This window comes from Bacillus rossius, chromosome 7 (assembly GCF_032445375.1).
Source record: "Bacillus rossius redtenbacheri isolate Brsri chromosome 7, Brsri_v3, whole genome shotgun sequence".
Taxonomy (NCBI): Eukaryota; Metazoa; Arthropoda; class Insecta; order Phasmatodea; family Bacillidae; genus Bacillus; species Bacillus rossius.
Window position 1 is genome coordinate 3,234,069 of NC_086335.1, and position 18,164 is coordinate 3,252,232.

Below are 18,164 nucleotides of genomic sequence, written 5' to 3' on the forward strand. Positions count from 1 at the left end.
TTTATTAGTTGAGCACCTTTATTATGATATTATTTTTTTTGTTTCTTGTGATTATTTACAAGAAAATATTTACTTAAAGGCAAGTTTTAAGTTAAGTATGTTGCATTGTTTTAAGTTGTATGATGTGTCACATGTTAATGTTAAAAAAAATTTCATGATTATTATGTCATTATATTTTTGTAGATTATGAAAACTTATTTTGAATTTGAATAGAATGTTTTCATAAAATATTTGGAGATTAAATTCCTTTCATCACTACAAAAAGATTAGAGAAATCTGTGATGAGAATTACAAGGGATTTTGAATTTCGCGGTCGTTCTTCAAGCTTTAGCCGCTGGGATCACTGCAGTGGTTGCCTTCAGCGTTCGCGATGTTTTAAAGGAATGAATTTCCTATATTGTCCTGTTGAAATTTTTTTTTGTTGAAGTCTTACTATTATCTATGTAGATTTTTAAAAATGGCGTCCCATTTGTCTGGCGGTAAGGTGAATGTTGCTTTGGTTCAAGAATTAGCTAAAAAAGAATTACTTCGTTTGCTTACACAGTGTGATGGATCAAAGGTACCTCGCAATTGTAATTTATTGAGGGGGGCGGGTGGCTGTAGCACAATAACCTGTTTTCTTTAGTGCCGATTATCTGGTAATGGTTATGTGTTATCTGATTGGCTAAACGCTGGGCCACATAAATACAAGCATTGAACGTGAAAGCCAACTTTATGAAAGTTAATTCTTTTGTTTATTTAGTTTGTTTACGCTAGTGGGTATTTAATGCGTTTGTACTTTATCGCATGTATGTGTTTACGCTAGTGGGGATTTAATACGTTTGTACTTTATCGCATGTATGTATTCTTAACCCTTTCAATCCTGACTTTTCCAAAGTTCAAATAAAAATTATTTGTTAACATGTTTGAAATCAGCATATTTTTTAAATACAGAATCCAATTGTGGTTTTTGTAAATTTGAATAGCTTAAAAAAATATGTGTACAAATGTACTTATTACGCACTTGTTGATGTAATTATAGGTCTTTCGAAAATAACATTTTCAAACATAAACTTACGATTATCAATTCAAATAAACCAAAAAACAATGTAAGAAACAACTTAAATACTAAATACAATAACAAACAAGAGGGGAAACAATCAGTTGATTAAATTACTAAACAAGAAGCATATCAATTGGCACTTTCAAACACAAGCTAACGCTTATCCAAGCAAATAAATTGTTCGGGGATATTTGAAACTTGTACAATAATAATCATAGCAAGCAATTGTTGGCCATTTCAAACAAAAGAACTGATAAATACAATATACAAAATCAAACATAGGTGGGTGGCGGGGGGGCAATCAAAGATCCAGAATGAAGCTATTTGCTTGAATGGTATGCAAGAAAGCAGTTTTTGTCCTTCGTAAGACAGAGATGAATCTTGCATTTCTGACAAGAGATTCTCGATCTTCCCATCCATTTTGACATCTTACAGCGTGTCCCTAATTTGTCACCATCGTGAACTGGGAGGTGGTCGACACAGTCAAGTTGAACTTCAGGAGCAGGCCTAGCTTCTCCTCTTCGTCGCTGCTGCACATGCTGGATTGGCGAGATGTCATTATTTGAGGGGCGACAACGTTTCTTTGTAGTCACTTTCTTCCCTGCATAGAGCAACCCTTCTGTTACGCGCATCCTGAAGTTCATTAGATCAAGTATTTTCTTCGATGGTATGCCCAATGCTACAGCATCCCGTCGGTATTCGAACCATGACTGAACAACTTCCATGTCCGAAGCATGAAAAATCATGCGCAGGGTTCACTTTCTAGATTTTATAATTGTTCTGTAATAACTGAGCATTTGATCCAAAAGATCGACACCACCCATTCCATAGTTGTAGAGCCGAACAATTTCTGGTCGCTCCACTGACACATACTTATTCTGTTTCTTTGACCATCTGTCAACCATATCAACTTTCCCTTTTCCTACAAAATTTAATGCCAACACCACTGTTTTATTATCTACCCATTTTACTATGGTTACATTTCTCCTCGATTTATGATTTCTTCAGAGTAGCTACGGTCTTTCTTCATGGCATTCTTTGTCTAGTGTCAATGGAGGATTTCCGAATCTATTAACCCTGACTGTTCCAGCTACATGAATCTTCTTTTCTTTCAGAATTTGAAAGAGGTTGTATGTGGAGAAAAAATTTATCAAAATAAAGTTTGTGGCCATGTAGATTTTCAATTCTTTTCACCATATGTAGCACCACAGATGCACCAGGACCTAGCTTCTTCAACTCTATTGGATCGATTTCTGGCATGGATCCTTGGTAAATAAGAAAATTGTATGCTAAGCCAGACTGTCCACACAAATAAAATATTTTTATCCCCTAAGGACAAGATTTGCATTTCACATATTGCTTCAGGCTATACCTGCCTGTAAATGGGACAATCTGTTCATCAACAGATAATTCTTCTTCAGTTTCTAACTCAAAACATCTGGAAAGAATTGAGTCATACAAAGGTCTTACTCTGTAGACCTTATCTTTGCATTCAACAGGCATTTCCAAACTATTCACTATGGGTAAAGTTGACCTCAACTCAAAGAAGCGGTCCCTTGTCATGTTTTCTAGGAATATATTAATTCCCAGTGCTTCATCCTAAAACAGTTGTGCTCTTGGAAATTTCAAAGTTCCTGCAGCTAAATGGAGAGCAAGCAACTTCTGAATTTCCTCCGATGATGTGTGTTTGAAATGTGTTTGTTTTGTTGCACTGCATACAAGTTGGTCATCTCTGCCATTTTTTCAAAGATTGAATCAGGCAAATATCGGTGATAATATCCCACAGGTGATAATAGTTCATTCACATCAGCACTGCCACAAATGTATGGTTCGGGGAAGACAAATTGGTTTACGATACCATGCAATGTCTTTCTTGTTGATGATTGTGAACTGTGAAGTAGTCTGTTCATTTTCATTGCCACCTGAATGGCTTGTGGATGTTTCATCTACTGAATCATCCAGATTGTCTGTTTGTGTAGCATTTGCACTTACCCTACTAGCACCAACACGTAACTGTCTAGGGGAAACCACCGCAGGAATTTCATCTTCTAAACCCTCGTCATCTGACAACCACACATCAGGAATTTCTCCACTCAATAAAATATCCAAAATTGAACCAGCATTTTGAGTACATTGTGAATGTTCTTCCATTGAAATAAATACTAAACTGCCACAATTACAAATAGAAAACTTGAAAAAAACACTTATTATTATAGGTTATGATTCCCACATGCTAAAGCTAATGCTAATGCTAGGTATGTTTGTGCACATTTGTACACATACAAATATTTGACTAAAAATAATATATATTAATAATATTAGTGGATATCACACGCACACACACCGGGCCATAGAGGGAGCTGGTGGGGGGAGAGGGGGTGAAGGGGGCGAGGCACATCAACATCGAGCAAAACAATACCGTTGACTAAAGTTCTCCAAAATAAACACACAAACAGACATGGCGGGCAGCGGCAGTGCACGGATATTGAAATGTGAGCTAAACACTGGCATTTCTCAGAAACTAGTGGGAATTTATTAACATTGTGTTCAAGATAAATACAGGAATGTCTCTAGTGTTGGAAAATGGTATTTTCGTAATTTTATGTTTACTTTGCGGAAAAGACGCGACGTAAGATATTTACCGAAACACCCTTTCTGTGGTTGTCCCAGTCAGATGTGCAGATTTTCTGGGTCTCGTTTCTTTAATGTTATAACTTTTCTGGTTCAGAATGAGTGGCAGAAAGTAGGATGTTGTATGGCTTTCATTTGTACACTCTACAAATCAAAATAACTAATGTAATAATAAACCCTGGTTTAATTTAAAAAAAAAAACAGTTTTTTTTCCAACCCTGATTCTTATGATGGAAAAGTGTATCTTGTGCATTTCCCACAGTATTTATCATTCGACTAAAGAAAGCGAGAGACAGTAAAGATGGCACGGACTAGTAGTGAAATGGGTTGTGATTAGTTGCTTAGCAAAAGCTGTGTTGTGACTGGGCAGTGGTCAGGTGACTCCCTGCTCTCGGTGCGGCTGGGGCAAGTTGTGACTGGGCAGTGGTCAGGTGACTCCCTGCTCTCGGTGCGGCTGGGGCCAGTTGTGACTGGGCAGCGGTCAGGTGACTCCCTGCTCTCTGTGCGGCTGGGGCCAGTTTTGACTGGGCAGCGGTCAGGTGACTCCCTGCTCTCGGTGCGGCTGGGGCCAGTTGTGACTGGGCAGTGGTCAGGTGACTCCCTGCTCTCGGTGCGGCTGGGGCCAGTTGTGACTGGGCAGTGGTCAGGTGACTCCCTGCTCTCGGTGCGGCTGGGGCCAGTTGTGACTGGGCAGTGGTCAGGTGACTCCCTGCTCTCGGTGCGGCTGGGACCAGTTGTGACTGGGCAGTGGTCAGGTGACTCCCTGCTCTCTGTGCGGCTGGGGCCAGTTGTGACTGGGCAGCGGTCAGGTGACTCCCTGCTCTCGGTGCGGCTGGGGCCAGTTGTGACTGGGCAGCGGTCAGGTGACTCCCTGCTCTCGGTGCGGCTGGGGCCAGTTGTGACTGGGCAGCGGTCAGGTGACTCCCTGCTCTCGGTGCGGCTGGGGCCAGTTGTGACTGGGCAGCGGTTAGGTGACTCCCTGCTCTCGGTGCGGCTGGGGCCAGTTGTGACTGGGCAGTGGTCAGGTGACTCCCTGCTCTCGGTGCGGCTGGGGCCAGTTGTGACTGGGCAGTGGTCAGGTGACTCCCTGCTCTCGGTGGGGCTGGGGCCAGTTGTGACTGGGCAGTGGTCAGGTGACTCCCTGCTCTCGGTGCGGCTGGGGCCAGTTGTGACTGGGCAGTGGTCAGGTGACTCCCTGCTCTCGGTGCGGCTGGGGCCAGTTGTGACTGGGCAGTGGTCAGGTGACTCCCTGCTCTCGGTGCGGCTGGGGCCAGTTGTGACTGGGCAGTGGTCAGGTGACTCCCTGCTCTCCGTGCGGCTGGGGCCAGTTGTGACTGGGCAGTGGTCAGGTGACTCCCTGCTCTCCGTGCGGCTGGTGCCAGTTGTGACTGGGCAGTGGTCAGGTGACTCCCTGCTCTCGGTGCGGCTGGGGCCAGTTGTGACTGGGCAGTGGTCAGGTGACTCCCTGCTCTCGGTGCGGCTGGGGCCAGTTGTGACTGGGCAGTGGTCAGGTGACTCCCTGCTCTCGGTGCGGCTGGGGCCAGTTGTGACTGGGCAGTGGTCAGGTGACTCCCTGCTCTCGGTGCGGCTGGGGCCAGTTGTGACTGGGCAGTGGTCAGGTGACTCCCTGCTCACGGTGCGGCTGGGGCCAGTTGTGACTGGGCAGTGGTCAGGTGACTCCCTGCTCTCGGAGCGGCTGGGGCCAGTTGTGACTGGGCAGTGGTCAGGTGACTCCCTGCTCTCGGAGCGGCTGGGGCCAGTTGTGACTGGGCAGTGGTCAGGTGACTCCCTGCTCTCGGTGCGGCTGGGGCCAGTTGTGACTGGGCAGTGGTCAGGTGACTCCCTGCTCTCGGTGCGGCTGGGGCAAGTTGTGACTGGGCAGCGGTCAGGTGACTCCCTGCTCTCGGTGCGGCTGGGGCAAGTTGTGACTGGGCAGCGGTCAGGTGACTCCCTGCTCTCGGTGCGGCTGGGGCCAGTTGTGACTGGGCAGCGGTCAGGTGACTCCCTGCTCTCGGTGCGGCTGGGGCCAGTTGTGACTGGGCAGTGGTCAGGTGACTCCCTGCTCTCGGTGCGGCTGGGGCCAGTTGTGACTGGGCAGCGGTCAGGTGACTCCCTGCTCTCGGTGCGGCTGGGGCCAGTTGTGACTGGGCAGCGGTCAGGTGACTACCTGCTCTCGGTGCGGCTGGGGCCAGTTGTGACTGGGCAGCGGTCAGGTGACTCCCTGCTCTCGGTGCGGCTGGGGCCAGTTGTGACTGGGCAGTGGTCAGGTGACTCTCTGCTCTCGGTGCGGCTGGGGCCAGTTGTGACTGGGCAGTGGTCAGGTGACTCCCTGCTCTCGGTGCGGCTGGGGCCAGTTGTGACTGGGCAGTGGTCAGGTGACTCCCTGCTCTCGGTGCGGCTGGGGCCAGTTGTGACTGGGCAGTGGTCAGGTGACTCCCTGCTCTCGGTGCGGCTGGGGCCAGTTGTGACTGGGCAGTGGTCAGGTGACTCCCTGCTCTCGGTGCGGCTGGGGCCAGTAGTGACTGGGCAGTGGTCAGGTGACTCCCTGCTCTCGGTGCGGCTGGGGCCAGTTGTGACTGGGCAGTGGTCAGGTGACTCCCTGCTCTCGGTGCGGCTGGGGCCAGTTGTGACTGGGCAGTGGTCAGGTGACTCCCTGCTCTCGGTGCGGCTGGGGCCAGTTGTGACTGGGCAGTGGTCAGGTGACTCCCTGCTCTCGGTGCGGCTGGGGCCAGTTGTGACTGGGCAGCGGTCAGGTGACTCTCTGCTCTCGGTGCGGCTGGGGCCAGTTGTGACTGGGCAGTGGTCAGGTGACTCCCTGCTCTCGGTGCGGCTGGGGCCAGTTGTGACTGGGCAGTGGTCAGGTGACTCCCTGCTCTCGGTGCGGCTGGGGCCAGTTGTGACTGGGCAGCGGTCAGGTGACTCCCTGCTCTCGGTGCGGCTGGGGCCAGTTGTGACTGGGCAGCGGTCAGGTGACTCTCTGCTCTCGGTGCGGCTGGGGCCAGTTGTGACTGGGCAGCGGTCAGGTGACTCCCTGCTCTCGGTGCGGCTGGGGCCAGTTGTGACTGGGCAGTGGTCAGGTGACTCCCTGCTCTCGGAGCGGCTGGGGCCAGTTGTGACTGGGCAGCGGTCAGGTGACTCCCTGCTCTCGGAGCGGCTGGGGCCAGTTGTGACTGGGCAGGGGTCAGGTGACTCCCTGCTCTCGGTGCGGCTGGGACCAGTTGTGACTGGGCAGTGGTCAGGTGACTCCCTGCTCTCGGTGCGGCTGGGGCCAGTTGTGACTGGGCAGTGGTCAGGTGACTCCCTGCTCTCGGTGCGGCTGGGGCCAGTTGTGACTGGGCAGCGGTCAGGTGACTCCCTGCTCTCGGAGCGGCTGGGGCCAGTTGTGACTGGGCAGCGGTCAGGTGACTCCCTGCTCTCGGTGCGGCTGGGGCCAGTTGTGACTGGGCAGCGGTCAGGTGACTCCCTGCTCTCGGTGCGGCTGGGGCCAGTTGTGACTGGGCAGCGGTCAGGTGACTCCCTGCTCTCGGTGCGGCTGGGGCCAGTTGTGAAGGGCAGTGGTCAGGTGACTCCCTGCTCTCGGTGCGGCTGGGGCCAGTTGTGACTGGGCAGTGGTCAGGTGACTCCCTGCTCTCGGTGCGGCTGGGGCCAGTTGTGAAGGGCAGTGGTCAGGTGACTCCCTGCTCTCGGTGCGGCTGGGGCCAGTTGTGACTGGGCAGCGGTCAGGTGACTCCCTGCTCTCGGTGCGGCTGGGGCCAGTTGTGACTGGGCAGCGGTCAGGTGACTCCCTGCTCTCGGTGCGGCTGGGGCCAGTTGTGACTGGGCAGCGGTCAGGTGACTCCCTGCTCTCGGAGCGGCTGGGGCCAGTTGTGACTGGGCAGCGGTCAGGTGACTCCCTGCTCTCGGTGCGGCTGGGGCCAGTTGTGACTGGGCAGCGGTCAGGTGACTCCCTGCTCTCGGAGCGGCTGGGGCCAGTTGTGACTGGGCAGCGGTCAGGTGACTCCCTGCTCTCGGTGCGGCTGGGGCCAGTTGTGACTGGGCAGCGGTCAGGTGACTCCCTGCTCTCGGTGCGGCTGGGGCCAGTTGTGACTGGGCAGCGGTCAGGTGACTCCCTGCTCACGGTGCCGCTGGGGCCAGTTGTGACTGGGCAGCGGTCAGGTGACTCCCTGCTCACGGTGCGGCTGGGGCCAGTTGTGACTGGGCAGCGGTCAGGTGACTCCCTGCTCACGGTGCGGCTGGGGCCAGTTGTGACTGGGCTAGTGGTCAGGTGACTCCCTGCTCTCGGTGCGGCTGGGGCCAGTTGTGACTGGGCAGTGGTCAGGTGACTCCCTGCTCTCGGTGCGGCTGGGGCCAGTTGTGACTGGGCAGTGGTCAGGTGACTCCCTGCTCTCGGAGCGGCTGGGGCCAGTTCTCTGCTCGGTGTCGTGGCAGGGCTCAAGCAATTAATTAATGTGTACTAAGGGACAAACTTTACGGCTATGGTTTGCAATTAGAGTTGCATCGACCACAGTCGTCGTCACGATGGGGTCTAAGTGAATTTTAGCCATCATCCCAAGGAAACTTTTGTCCTTGGCTTGTACAGTTGATGCTAAGCGTTTTCGGGACTTATTTGCTAAATGTAAAGTGTTTGTGAGTATTAAAAAAAACAATAAACATTCACGTTTTCAAGCAGGAAAATTTTGTTTGGTTTTGTTATGAGAACTGTGTGGAATTTAAGCATACTGTAATGGCAGACTATGGTTTGTGTTTTGTAAGCTCTAAAAAAATTGACCTAAAAGTTCTTCTTAAACTTTTTTCTTCAGTTAAAACAGCATAACCAAATTTGTACTTAACCTCCAATTTAAAAACATCAACAAATTTTTTTGAACATTCTTTTTTAAAAAAAATTATTTTTGAAGTGTTTGTGGATGTTGAAAGTCAGGTTTTCTTTCAGCCAGGCTGATCTGAGTTGTAATATAAGGTGCCCCACGTTGGGTGCCAATTGTTTCACTACAGGCCTCCCCAGCTAGCTCAAAAGTCGGTCTGAAGTGGACATTCATAAACACCAGCATGAATCATTTGGGTGCTGGAAAAATCATGTTGTTTCCCAAAAAAATGTTGCTGTCGATAAATTGTTTACTGAAACAATGTCTTTCAAACACAGACTGACATTAAAGAATTTTTATTGATACCGGTACTTGAGATAATTCACAGTCATTGTGGCAGCCATCTTAAGACAACAAAAAAAGGTACACAGCCTTTCTCACATAACTTCTTCATCGACTTAAAAAAAACCAAACATATGTTGACTGTTTGCAGGTATCAAAGGATAACTATTAATTTAAAAGACAGTTTGTAACAAGTCATAATTCTGCCCAGCTAAGGTGGTGATTGTTCTTTCACAAAAATAAAACACTTAAAAATCTTTCAGCGACTGTTGTACGTAGCAAGTAGGGGACGCGTAAAATTCTGTTACTGGCTGTTAACTTACTTTAAACTGTTAACAATAATTACAGAATAAAAACGTTTAAAATAAATTTTTACTTAGATTCTTATCGATGTCAAAACCAATAAATGTTCTTTACTCGATAGCTCCGGCAGACCACACGCACGTTCGCAGATCATTACGTACTCACTCTGTGCCATCACGAAATAAAGTCCTTAACGTTGTCACCACTCACCACCTCCGGCTAGCTCAAATTAGGTGATGAGTGGAACATACAGGTTAGAAGGTCACGAAGAAAGAAGAAATTTATAAACAATGTTCAATGTATTTATCTTTTCTTTTATTTAATTAAAATCAAAATATCGACTGAACAAACAGAACACAAAAAAGAATTGAAAAGTACATCAAGAAAAGATGAAACACGAGCCACCGCCCGGCCACGGCCTGCCTGGCCCGCCGCCCGAACAACGACCGCTCGGCCCGGTGCTCGGACAATCACTGAGCTCCCTTTGTGCGGGCAGTGTTCTTGGCTCGCTGACATGGTTTTCAGCCAATCACGGCGCATGGTATCAGAGACTTCCATGAAATGCTTACTTCTGTTCCCATGACGCAACGATTTTCTCTCTTTCTCACACTCCCTTGACCGTGACTCACACGCTTGGCGTGTGAAACAAAGCCTCGGTTGTGGAAAAACGAAGGAGAATCACGTCAGCATGCCTTCCCACACAAAGCAAAAAAGCAAAAAGCCAGCAAAAAAATTACTTGAAAAATAAATTTATGAATTTTGAAAATAAAAACAATAAACCCGGAGAATTGTTTTCACAATAACTTCGAAAGGAAATTTTTTTACATCTAACCTGAAATTTGACAAAAACATTTATAACAAATGATTCTTACTGGATTGCATGAGGAAGGCTGTAATCTGCGTTGTTACAACGTCTCTGTTGTCGAAGTACGTAGATACGCTGGAAAGGAAAAATCCCGGAGGGCCAGCGGGCCACCCGGGCCACCCGGGCCTACGCCGCTCGTCTGGGGCTTCAAAATTCCTATTAAAAGTCCAAAAAATGTAAAAACTACTTGTTTAAAACTAAATTGCGGTACGGCCTCATTCCCTTCTTAACAGCTCATTATCATTACATTTGTGAGCCGCCACCCCCGCATGACCTCTTCGGCACAGTTCTTGAATAACGACTGACCAAACACAGCTTGGTCAAATGTCTCCATCATTCTCCCACACCTTCCATCTCTTGTAATTTCACACAGATATTCTCATGGTATGGGCTAACATCTGTCTCTCTCTTGCACAGGATGCAACAAATTATCGTCTTTTGGCGCCACTGTGTCACCATACGTCTATTTTTCTCTCTACCCACAATACTCACTGTAATAAAATCTCAATAAAACACATACGTAAAGTTATTATTATAAAAGAACATTTAAATGTAATAAAATATTGAAATCCACCCTTACATAAATAATATCTAAGCCAGCAAAAATAAAGCCAATAAAATTATAGTAAAGAGGCTTTAAAAATAAAACTCTTAAACATTAAAATTAATTACAAGATTATTATCCATAGTAAAATGAAATTATGAAAAACTATGCCATGATGACCTTGAAAATTATATATTCAGATGGTATATTGCAATACTTAGAAACCACACTATTTATTCTTTTTTTATTTTAAATTCTTTAGAAGCTGGGGATGGCATGGTCTTGCAACGATACATTACTCCTCCCCTCAACTTTTCAATAAAATGAACATTATATTTAATTGAAAAGTTCAAAAAACATTCTTTTCACATCATCAAATGTGTTAAGAAACATTCACTGTATTGATTCACAATTTCATATCTGCCAAGTATCCATATTTACTGAAACATTATAATTTGTAAGATTATTGAAATAACACTTCAAGAATTATGCAGAACCATCAAGCACTGAAAAGAAGACAAGCATATTATTTCAATAAAACTTGTTATCTTACTCATTGAGAAAAATAACAAAATATTTACTTTCTCATATTCTTATTAAAGTTTAGTAATTTTATTATAATGATATTATTTCATAAAAACTGTGTTTACAATATTAAAACTTGGTATCAAGCAATGGTCAGTAATAAAATGTTTATTCATTTCTTATCCCTGTCAAGCAAATTTATATCTGCAGTGTTACAATGTGAGAATTTCAATTCATGACTGCACCAAAATAAAAACACATTTGGCTCATTAAATCTCCTTGGTCACCACGATTACGAAGAAACATTTGGTAACTTTTGCACACAAAACGACGAAGAAGGAGATCTGGCTGGTTTTGGCCAGAAAACTACTAAATACATAAATACACAACTCACCACAGTTGTAGAAAAATAAATACATGCATCTTGGCCAGTTCATGAACAAACGAAACCACTCAACAAGATATAAAAAACAAGTTAAACTTTCCTTACCATCATTGCATAAATTTTGAAAATTAATAATCATAATTGTTATTCAAAAATATTCTGTTATTTTAAATACAACTTATACTCATATTTTCAAAATCAGATAACATTATTTGCAAAGCAACCATTAAGTGTCGGACAATCCTTCTCTGATGCAAATTGAAATATACTTATGTTTACTTTAACTATTTGTCAAGATTGCATTCTCCATTGCAAGCAATAACATCATCGTTACATTTGACTGAGGAGGGTGATTACCAAAAGGAAAAAATAAAAATGGACTTGTGCCATTTAAAACATTGAATATTAAACCCTTGCCTCTCAGTTGCTTAAAAAAAACAGTGTAAACACAGGAGCCACTGCTCATCTGGCAGAATACAAACAATTTCGCGTAATCTTCACATAATCTTCAACATGTAAAATATTTACTTTTGTAGTACCAAGAACCAATACTGTATGTTTTAAACAGCAGATAACAACAAATCTCGCATTGAAAACAAAACAAACAAAAAACAAATATTTTGAAAAATATTCTTTGTAAGAAATCTTTTCTAGTTTTAAATTATTGTTTTGCATTTGTAATTCTAATTCAAAATTATCTATTAGTGTAACAAATCTTATTTGATTCTTAATTACAGAAAAACATTAAATATAACAACTCCTTTTCATTTATGCATGTAATTTATCAATACTTCTCTTATTATTATTTTTTATAAAACTTCAATATGATAGTAACCTTCTTTAAAATTATGATTCGTGAAACACTCAGCTGATTATGTTAGAAATACTAAATTTTACTTTATGTTCTTTCTTATTTATAATGCACAAAAACTATATTGTCTCAAAAAAGTACCTCCCAAGTTATACTCAAAACCCATTAAAAAAATTATCAACTTATATCCTTATATTGCATTAATTGCTAAATATTTATAACTTTTAAAAGGGTGTAAAACTTCATACATAACACTTATGTGGTTAATTTAGAATAAAATTCACTTAAAAAAATTGCAAGTTGGAAAAATGAAATAACTGGCTAAGTATTTCAGTGTTGAAATCAGTTGAGTTGCAGGTAAGGCATTGGTATGTGCACTTCCAACAGCTCATATCCCCCCCTCCCCCTGCCCAAAACAACACTCAAAATAGTTACAAGCCACAAAATGTGAACAATCATCATCCAGCAAAATAAATTTAAATTATTATTATTATTTATCAATTGCTGTAAAATATGAGAAGCATTTAAATTGAAAAATATAGTTAAAAGCAAAATTAAAAATTGATATGTAAAATTTGAATTTATTTACGTCAACCCAAAAATTATTTATTACCTAGCTCATTCAAATTTCAATTAATTCCCTAGCTCCTGATCTGCTGAAGGTAGGGACGCTCCACTGAAGTCCCCTTGAGTCGTTGATCGACTTCAGATAACCATTAGATAATTCAGAGTAAGCAAAAAATCATCAAACTGTGAAAAATTGTAAAACTGTAAAAAATGAACTGGTCAGTATTCCACATTGTGAGCAAGGAATAATCACTAGTGTGAGCAGTACCTATCACTTCTCTGACCCTGCCAACCAAACACAGGAAATACCTCCCCACACAAACAGTGCAAATCTCCAATATTTATTAAATTCAAAAATTACTTTATTGCCTTGGTGTTCCAGTTGTAAAGCTCAACGAAAATCTAAAAATCGAGACAATCTGAAAACATAAAAAAATTAAGTTCCTTCATTAATGAAAAATCATTTTTACTTTACTACCAACATTATATCTCTGAATTATCTGTCGAATAGCCTACCTATTGCCTAATCGTGTTCATACTCACATTGTCGGATCTTAACACACACTTTCTATTTACCAACTTATCATCTAAACACTATTTGATTTAATTCTCCATGGTTTCAATAGGGATACATGCATATTTGTCCCATTTACCTTATATTACGACCAACTACAGATACAATTTTAAGTGAGCCATTGAACAATTTAAATAGGTAATTTATGTATTTTATTTATTTATTTATTCATGCACTCCGTTTAGTCCCAAATTATTGTCTTATCTACAAGAGTACATAGCAGTGTACCCCAACTCAATGTCCAAAGTACATGACGAAAGTTTTCCATAAATTGCTATGGAACTGTGGAGCATTGTCTGAGATTACTTTTTTTGGAACACCAGTGTCATTGACATAGACATCCATTATTTTTTCAGTAAGCATTTGTGCTGCAGCTTGTTTAAGTGGGTACAATTTTACAAACTTCAAAAAAACATCTAAAACTACAAAAATGTACTTGACTCCACCCCTTCCTGTTAGAAGGGGTCCAAATAAATTCACACTTATTACTTCCAATGGCTTAGTTGCTAAAACGTGTTGCATAACACCTTGACATTTTTGATTCAACACTTTTGTTTGAGCAAAAATTAAACAAAAATTTACAATCTTAGCCATGGTTGTATATACATCTTTACAAACACAGAAATTCTGAATATATTTTACACTTTTGGTCACCCCAAAATGCCCGCCTTCAGTGTGCAGCAAATGTACGATTTTCTCCTTCAAAGTATGTGGAAAACACAGTACCCACTTAGGAACATCATTATCTACATTTTGGAACAAATATCCAGCTTTCATGACAAATTTGTCCTTGATAATATCTCTACAGTTACTAGACTCTAACTCTTGTATTACTTTCTGTAATCTAGGATCCCTATCCATTTCAGTTTGCAGTTCCCCTGAATATTCCTTCAGGCCAGTTCTTCAGTTTGTTTACATAAAGTTTGGATTTGAAACGCTTTCATCTGTGTAGCCTGTTCATGTGCAATACTTGTTTTTTCCCTGGAATGTGTTGTATGTCCAAATCGTATTTCTGCAAGGCTAAAATCCACCTTGTGATTCTACTGTGTAGTAATTTACACAAACTCATATGGCATAAGGCCTTGTGATCTGTGAGATCAGTGGTTTTCCTACCATAGATGTAGATGGGAAACTTAGCGCAGGCAAATACTATACTTAGTAACTCCTTATCCGTGGTAGTGTCATTAATTTCTGCTGAATTTAGGGCTCTACTGGCAAAACTGATAGGAACCTGTTCTCATTCCTGATTTACTTAAAAAAGCATGGCACCTACGCCTCATGTGATGCATCACATACAATAAAAAAATTTCTCATTTAATTTTGGTGTAGCAAAATTTCTATTTCCAATTCCAGCATCAACAGCTCTACCACATTTTCCTTAAAAAAATCTTATTAACCTCTCTGGTTGTTTACAAGGTGTGGGTGATGGGTCAGGGTCAATGTGAATTCCCTGGGTATTTAGAATATTACCCAAAAAAGTTATTTCATCTTTCAAAAATTCTTATTTTTGGAAATTTGCCTTCAGATTACCTTCTTGCAATTTCCTAAGGACCACGTGAATTACCTGGCAATGTTCCTCAACTGTTTGGTTGCAACTAGAATGTCAGCTACATAAATAGTTACCAAACCAAGTATTTCAGGCCCCAAAACTTCTTCCAGCCCTCAAATGAAGTGATTTACTGATACATTCAAACCAAACTGCAATCTTTTGAAACAATAGGTCTTCCTTGATACAAAAAAGCAGTACACGCCTTCGACCCTTCAACTAACGGGATCTGCCAATAAGATGCAACTAAATAAATTTTCAAAAAAATATTTACAACCTTCAAATTTTTTGTAAAAATTTTTCCATAGATTCTGGTATCTCCCTATCTGGTACAATGAAGTGATTTGATTTTCGAGCATCTAAACTTAATCTTACCCCCCTTCCCCATTTTTCTTTTTAACGACTACCATGGGATTCAAATGCTCAGAACTACGCCTTTAAATAATGACTATATTTATTAACCATATTATCATTTAATTTTCTACTGCAGGTCTCAAATTATAGGCTACTGAATATGGCCTCTGTATAAAAGGTTTGTATTCCCTTAATTTCAATTCAAATTCATATTTGTTATTAATTCCAAGGAAATTCGCGAATGCCCTATGCTGTTTCTGCAAAATTGGTCTATTTAGCCTGCTGCTGATCAGTACCAATATGCATCTCAGTTTGTTCATCAGCTGCTATTATGTACTTTCTTTTCAAAAAATTACATTCAAACACTACTTCTGTCTCAACATCATTTCCCTTTATTACTTGAAAACTAAATAACTGTGTTTTCCTGTCTGTTTCGAAAGCAATTTGGGTCCCTGTTAAAAGAATACATTATTTTGTGTAATCAACAATGGCATTGTTTCCCTGTAACCAATAGAATAGGCTCCTAAGACCACGTTAATATTTAATCCTTTTACCACAAGGAAAACTACCCACATTACTGCTTCTCCTATTTTCATTTCCAAAATTACTTGTTTCTTTACATTTTTTATTTCTAAACCCAGTGGCTCATACAATAGTATTGTTAGAAAGAGGTAACGTTGCTAAATATTTAGTCACCTTACTTCCTAGTGAACTAAGAAATTCCTCTGACATCGCAGTCACCTCGTTACCTGAATCAACCAACATGTTTACTTTTGAGTTCGTAGCTATTAATTCTCCTTGAATATAGGGACAAATTCCGATTTTTTTTGCAACAATTTCGAAGTGTCGTCAGTACTCTGTAACAAATCGTCCCCGTCATGCGTGACTTCATTATGTTGAGTGTTTTGCAATACTAGAACCTGTGACACTGCCCTGGATCACCTGCGTGGGAGGGATGTGAGGCTCGATCCTCCCGTTCTACTGGTTTATATTCCTGTGATTGTCCAGTCCTCCTCGTAGTCTGTCCCGTCGGTCCTGTGCTCCGGCCTCCCTTTGTGGCCACTGGCACTGCTCCTGTGTCCGGGGTGGTCGGTCGTCACCTCTCCTGTCGCGGGGTTGGCTGCTGGTTGCCTGGTGCTCTGGATCTCTCCCTCGCTCGTCCCTCGCAACTACCTTTGGCCCTCAAACCTCACATTCAGTTGAAGTGAAGCGTTCTTCTGTTGCTGGATTGCTCAGATACTTTGCTTGTCCATACAGCCGCTGATCATGATTGGCCATAGGGCCATCCCTACCTCTGTGTCTACCAGAAAACAAATACTGCAAAAAATCATCCTGTACATATACACCCCAATATTTATCTAAAAATGTTTGTCTCGCATCTGCAACATTTTTCCATTCACTTTCTTTTTGCATCCTCCACTGTAATGCAGCACCCTCCAATTTTGTCACAAACAGTTCTACCTGTTGTTAGTCTGATCCTTCCAAATAACTAAACACCTTATCACATTTGGTGATAAACTGGATAGGTGTAGCCCCGCCTTTTATCGCCATAGAATATTGGTACTGGTTTTTTGAATTTATTGACCTCAACCACTGTGAGTATTCCCACCTGCATCACACCTAACTTTGCTTAGTCTTTCCTCAACTCTGTTGAGACACTCTGTGCCCACCTCATCCCTAAACTTTTCAAATTTGTGTCTTATTTTCATGTTGTCGGTCAAGACTTTCTCTACGTTTATTTCAAAATTTTTCTCTCGTGTATTTCGAACTCCCTAACATTCTCATTTACTTTGACATGCAGTTCTGTGATATCATTTTGATTTTTGACAATTCCTGCCTGAATCTGCCTACAATTTTCCTGTACATTCAGAATTTCCATCCTGCTTTCTTGTACTTCCTGTCCCACAAATTCATGTTTTCTTTCAAAATGCCAATTTCCCTTTCACAAGTTTCTACGCCTGATAAACTCCTTCTCTTTGTGATTTACATACTGCGACTCTTTGTGCACAAGTAGACATTTGTTTGTTTACATCTGTTTTGATAGTATCAATTTTAGTTTCTACCCGTACCGGTTCCTTCTGTACCTGTGTTACTATTTCGGTTCTCACCTGTGTAACATCCTGTCTGATTACATGTTGGTTTTGTTCAAGCTTTTGAGCAAATTCCTTCTGCCCCTGTTCAAATTTGAGTGTAAGAACCTATAAAAATTTTCTCAGTAAAAAAAATATTGACATATTTTAGCTGTAATTTCTTTTTGATAAATTCATGCACCATGCACATTGCAATGTTTGTGTATTTTTTCGTACATTTGCACCTGATAAAATAAATTTCATGAATTTAAATAAATTTTTTGGCTTCGAATTACATACATATCTCATTGCTAATCGCACAGCTTTAAATTTTGATTACTCTGCTATTTACGTTTGCCCACTCCCGGCATTTGGTCAGAGACGCAAATTTTTCATGGAGAACTGGCCTAGTCGGAGAGCAGGGATGGGGTAGCTAACTGTGTGGAACAGTAGCGAGATTTTCTTTTACCCTCACGTGGTACAGGTTTCCTCATGTGACATGAACAGGTTTGGGTGCAACAATTATTTCTGGAAAGCTTGATTGTGTCCAAAATAAATAATTTTTTTGTCATGTAAAAGTATCAAATGTTATTAGTTGAATATTTTTTAAGCTCACTTTCTTAACCCAGTAGTGCTTTTTTATAGTATGGACACTGAACATGCCTATGGACATTGAAATGCATAATTTACTTCCGTGTGGTGAGTGGTTGTGTGTGTACAGGACTTCAGGTGAGCAGTGTGTGTGTGCAGGCCATCATGTGGTGAGTGGTGCATGTGTCTGCAACATGCTGGTGAGTGGTGTGT

General features: G+C 42.5%; 1 protein-coding gene across 4 annotated transcripts in view; it reads left to right on the forward strand.

Moving 5' to 3' along the window:
• The first annotated feature begins 440 nt into the window (after nucleotides 1–440).
• LOC134533645 (vacuolar protein sorting-associated protein 33A) overlaps nucleotides 441–18,164 on the forward strand; it is a 175,549-nt gene continuing 157,825 nt past the window's right edge. For 3 of the 4 annotated variants that reach the window (XM_063371175.1, XM_063371173.1, XM_063371172.1), the window contains exon 1: nucleotides 441–559. In XM_063371175.1, coding sequence (XP_063227245.1) covers nucleotides 458–559 — 102 coding nt within the window. In that variant the 5' untranslated portion in view covers nucleotides 441–457. The remainder of the gene's footprint in view (nucleotides 560–18,164) is intronic. The other variant, XM_063371174.1, reaches the window with a different exon arrangement.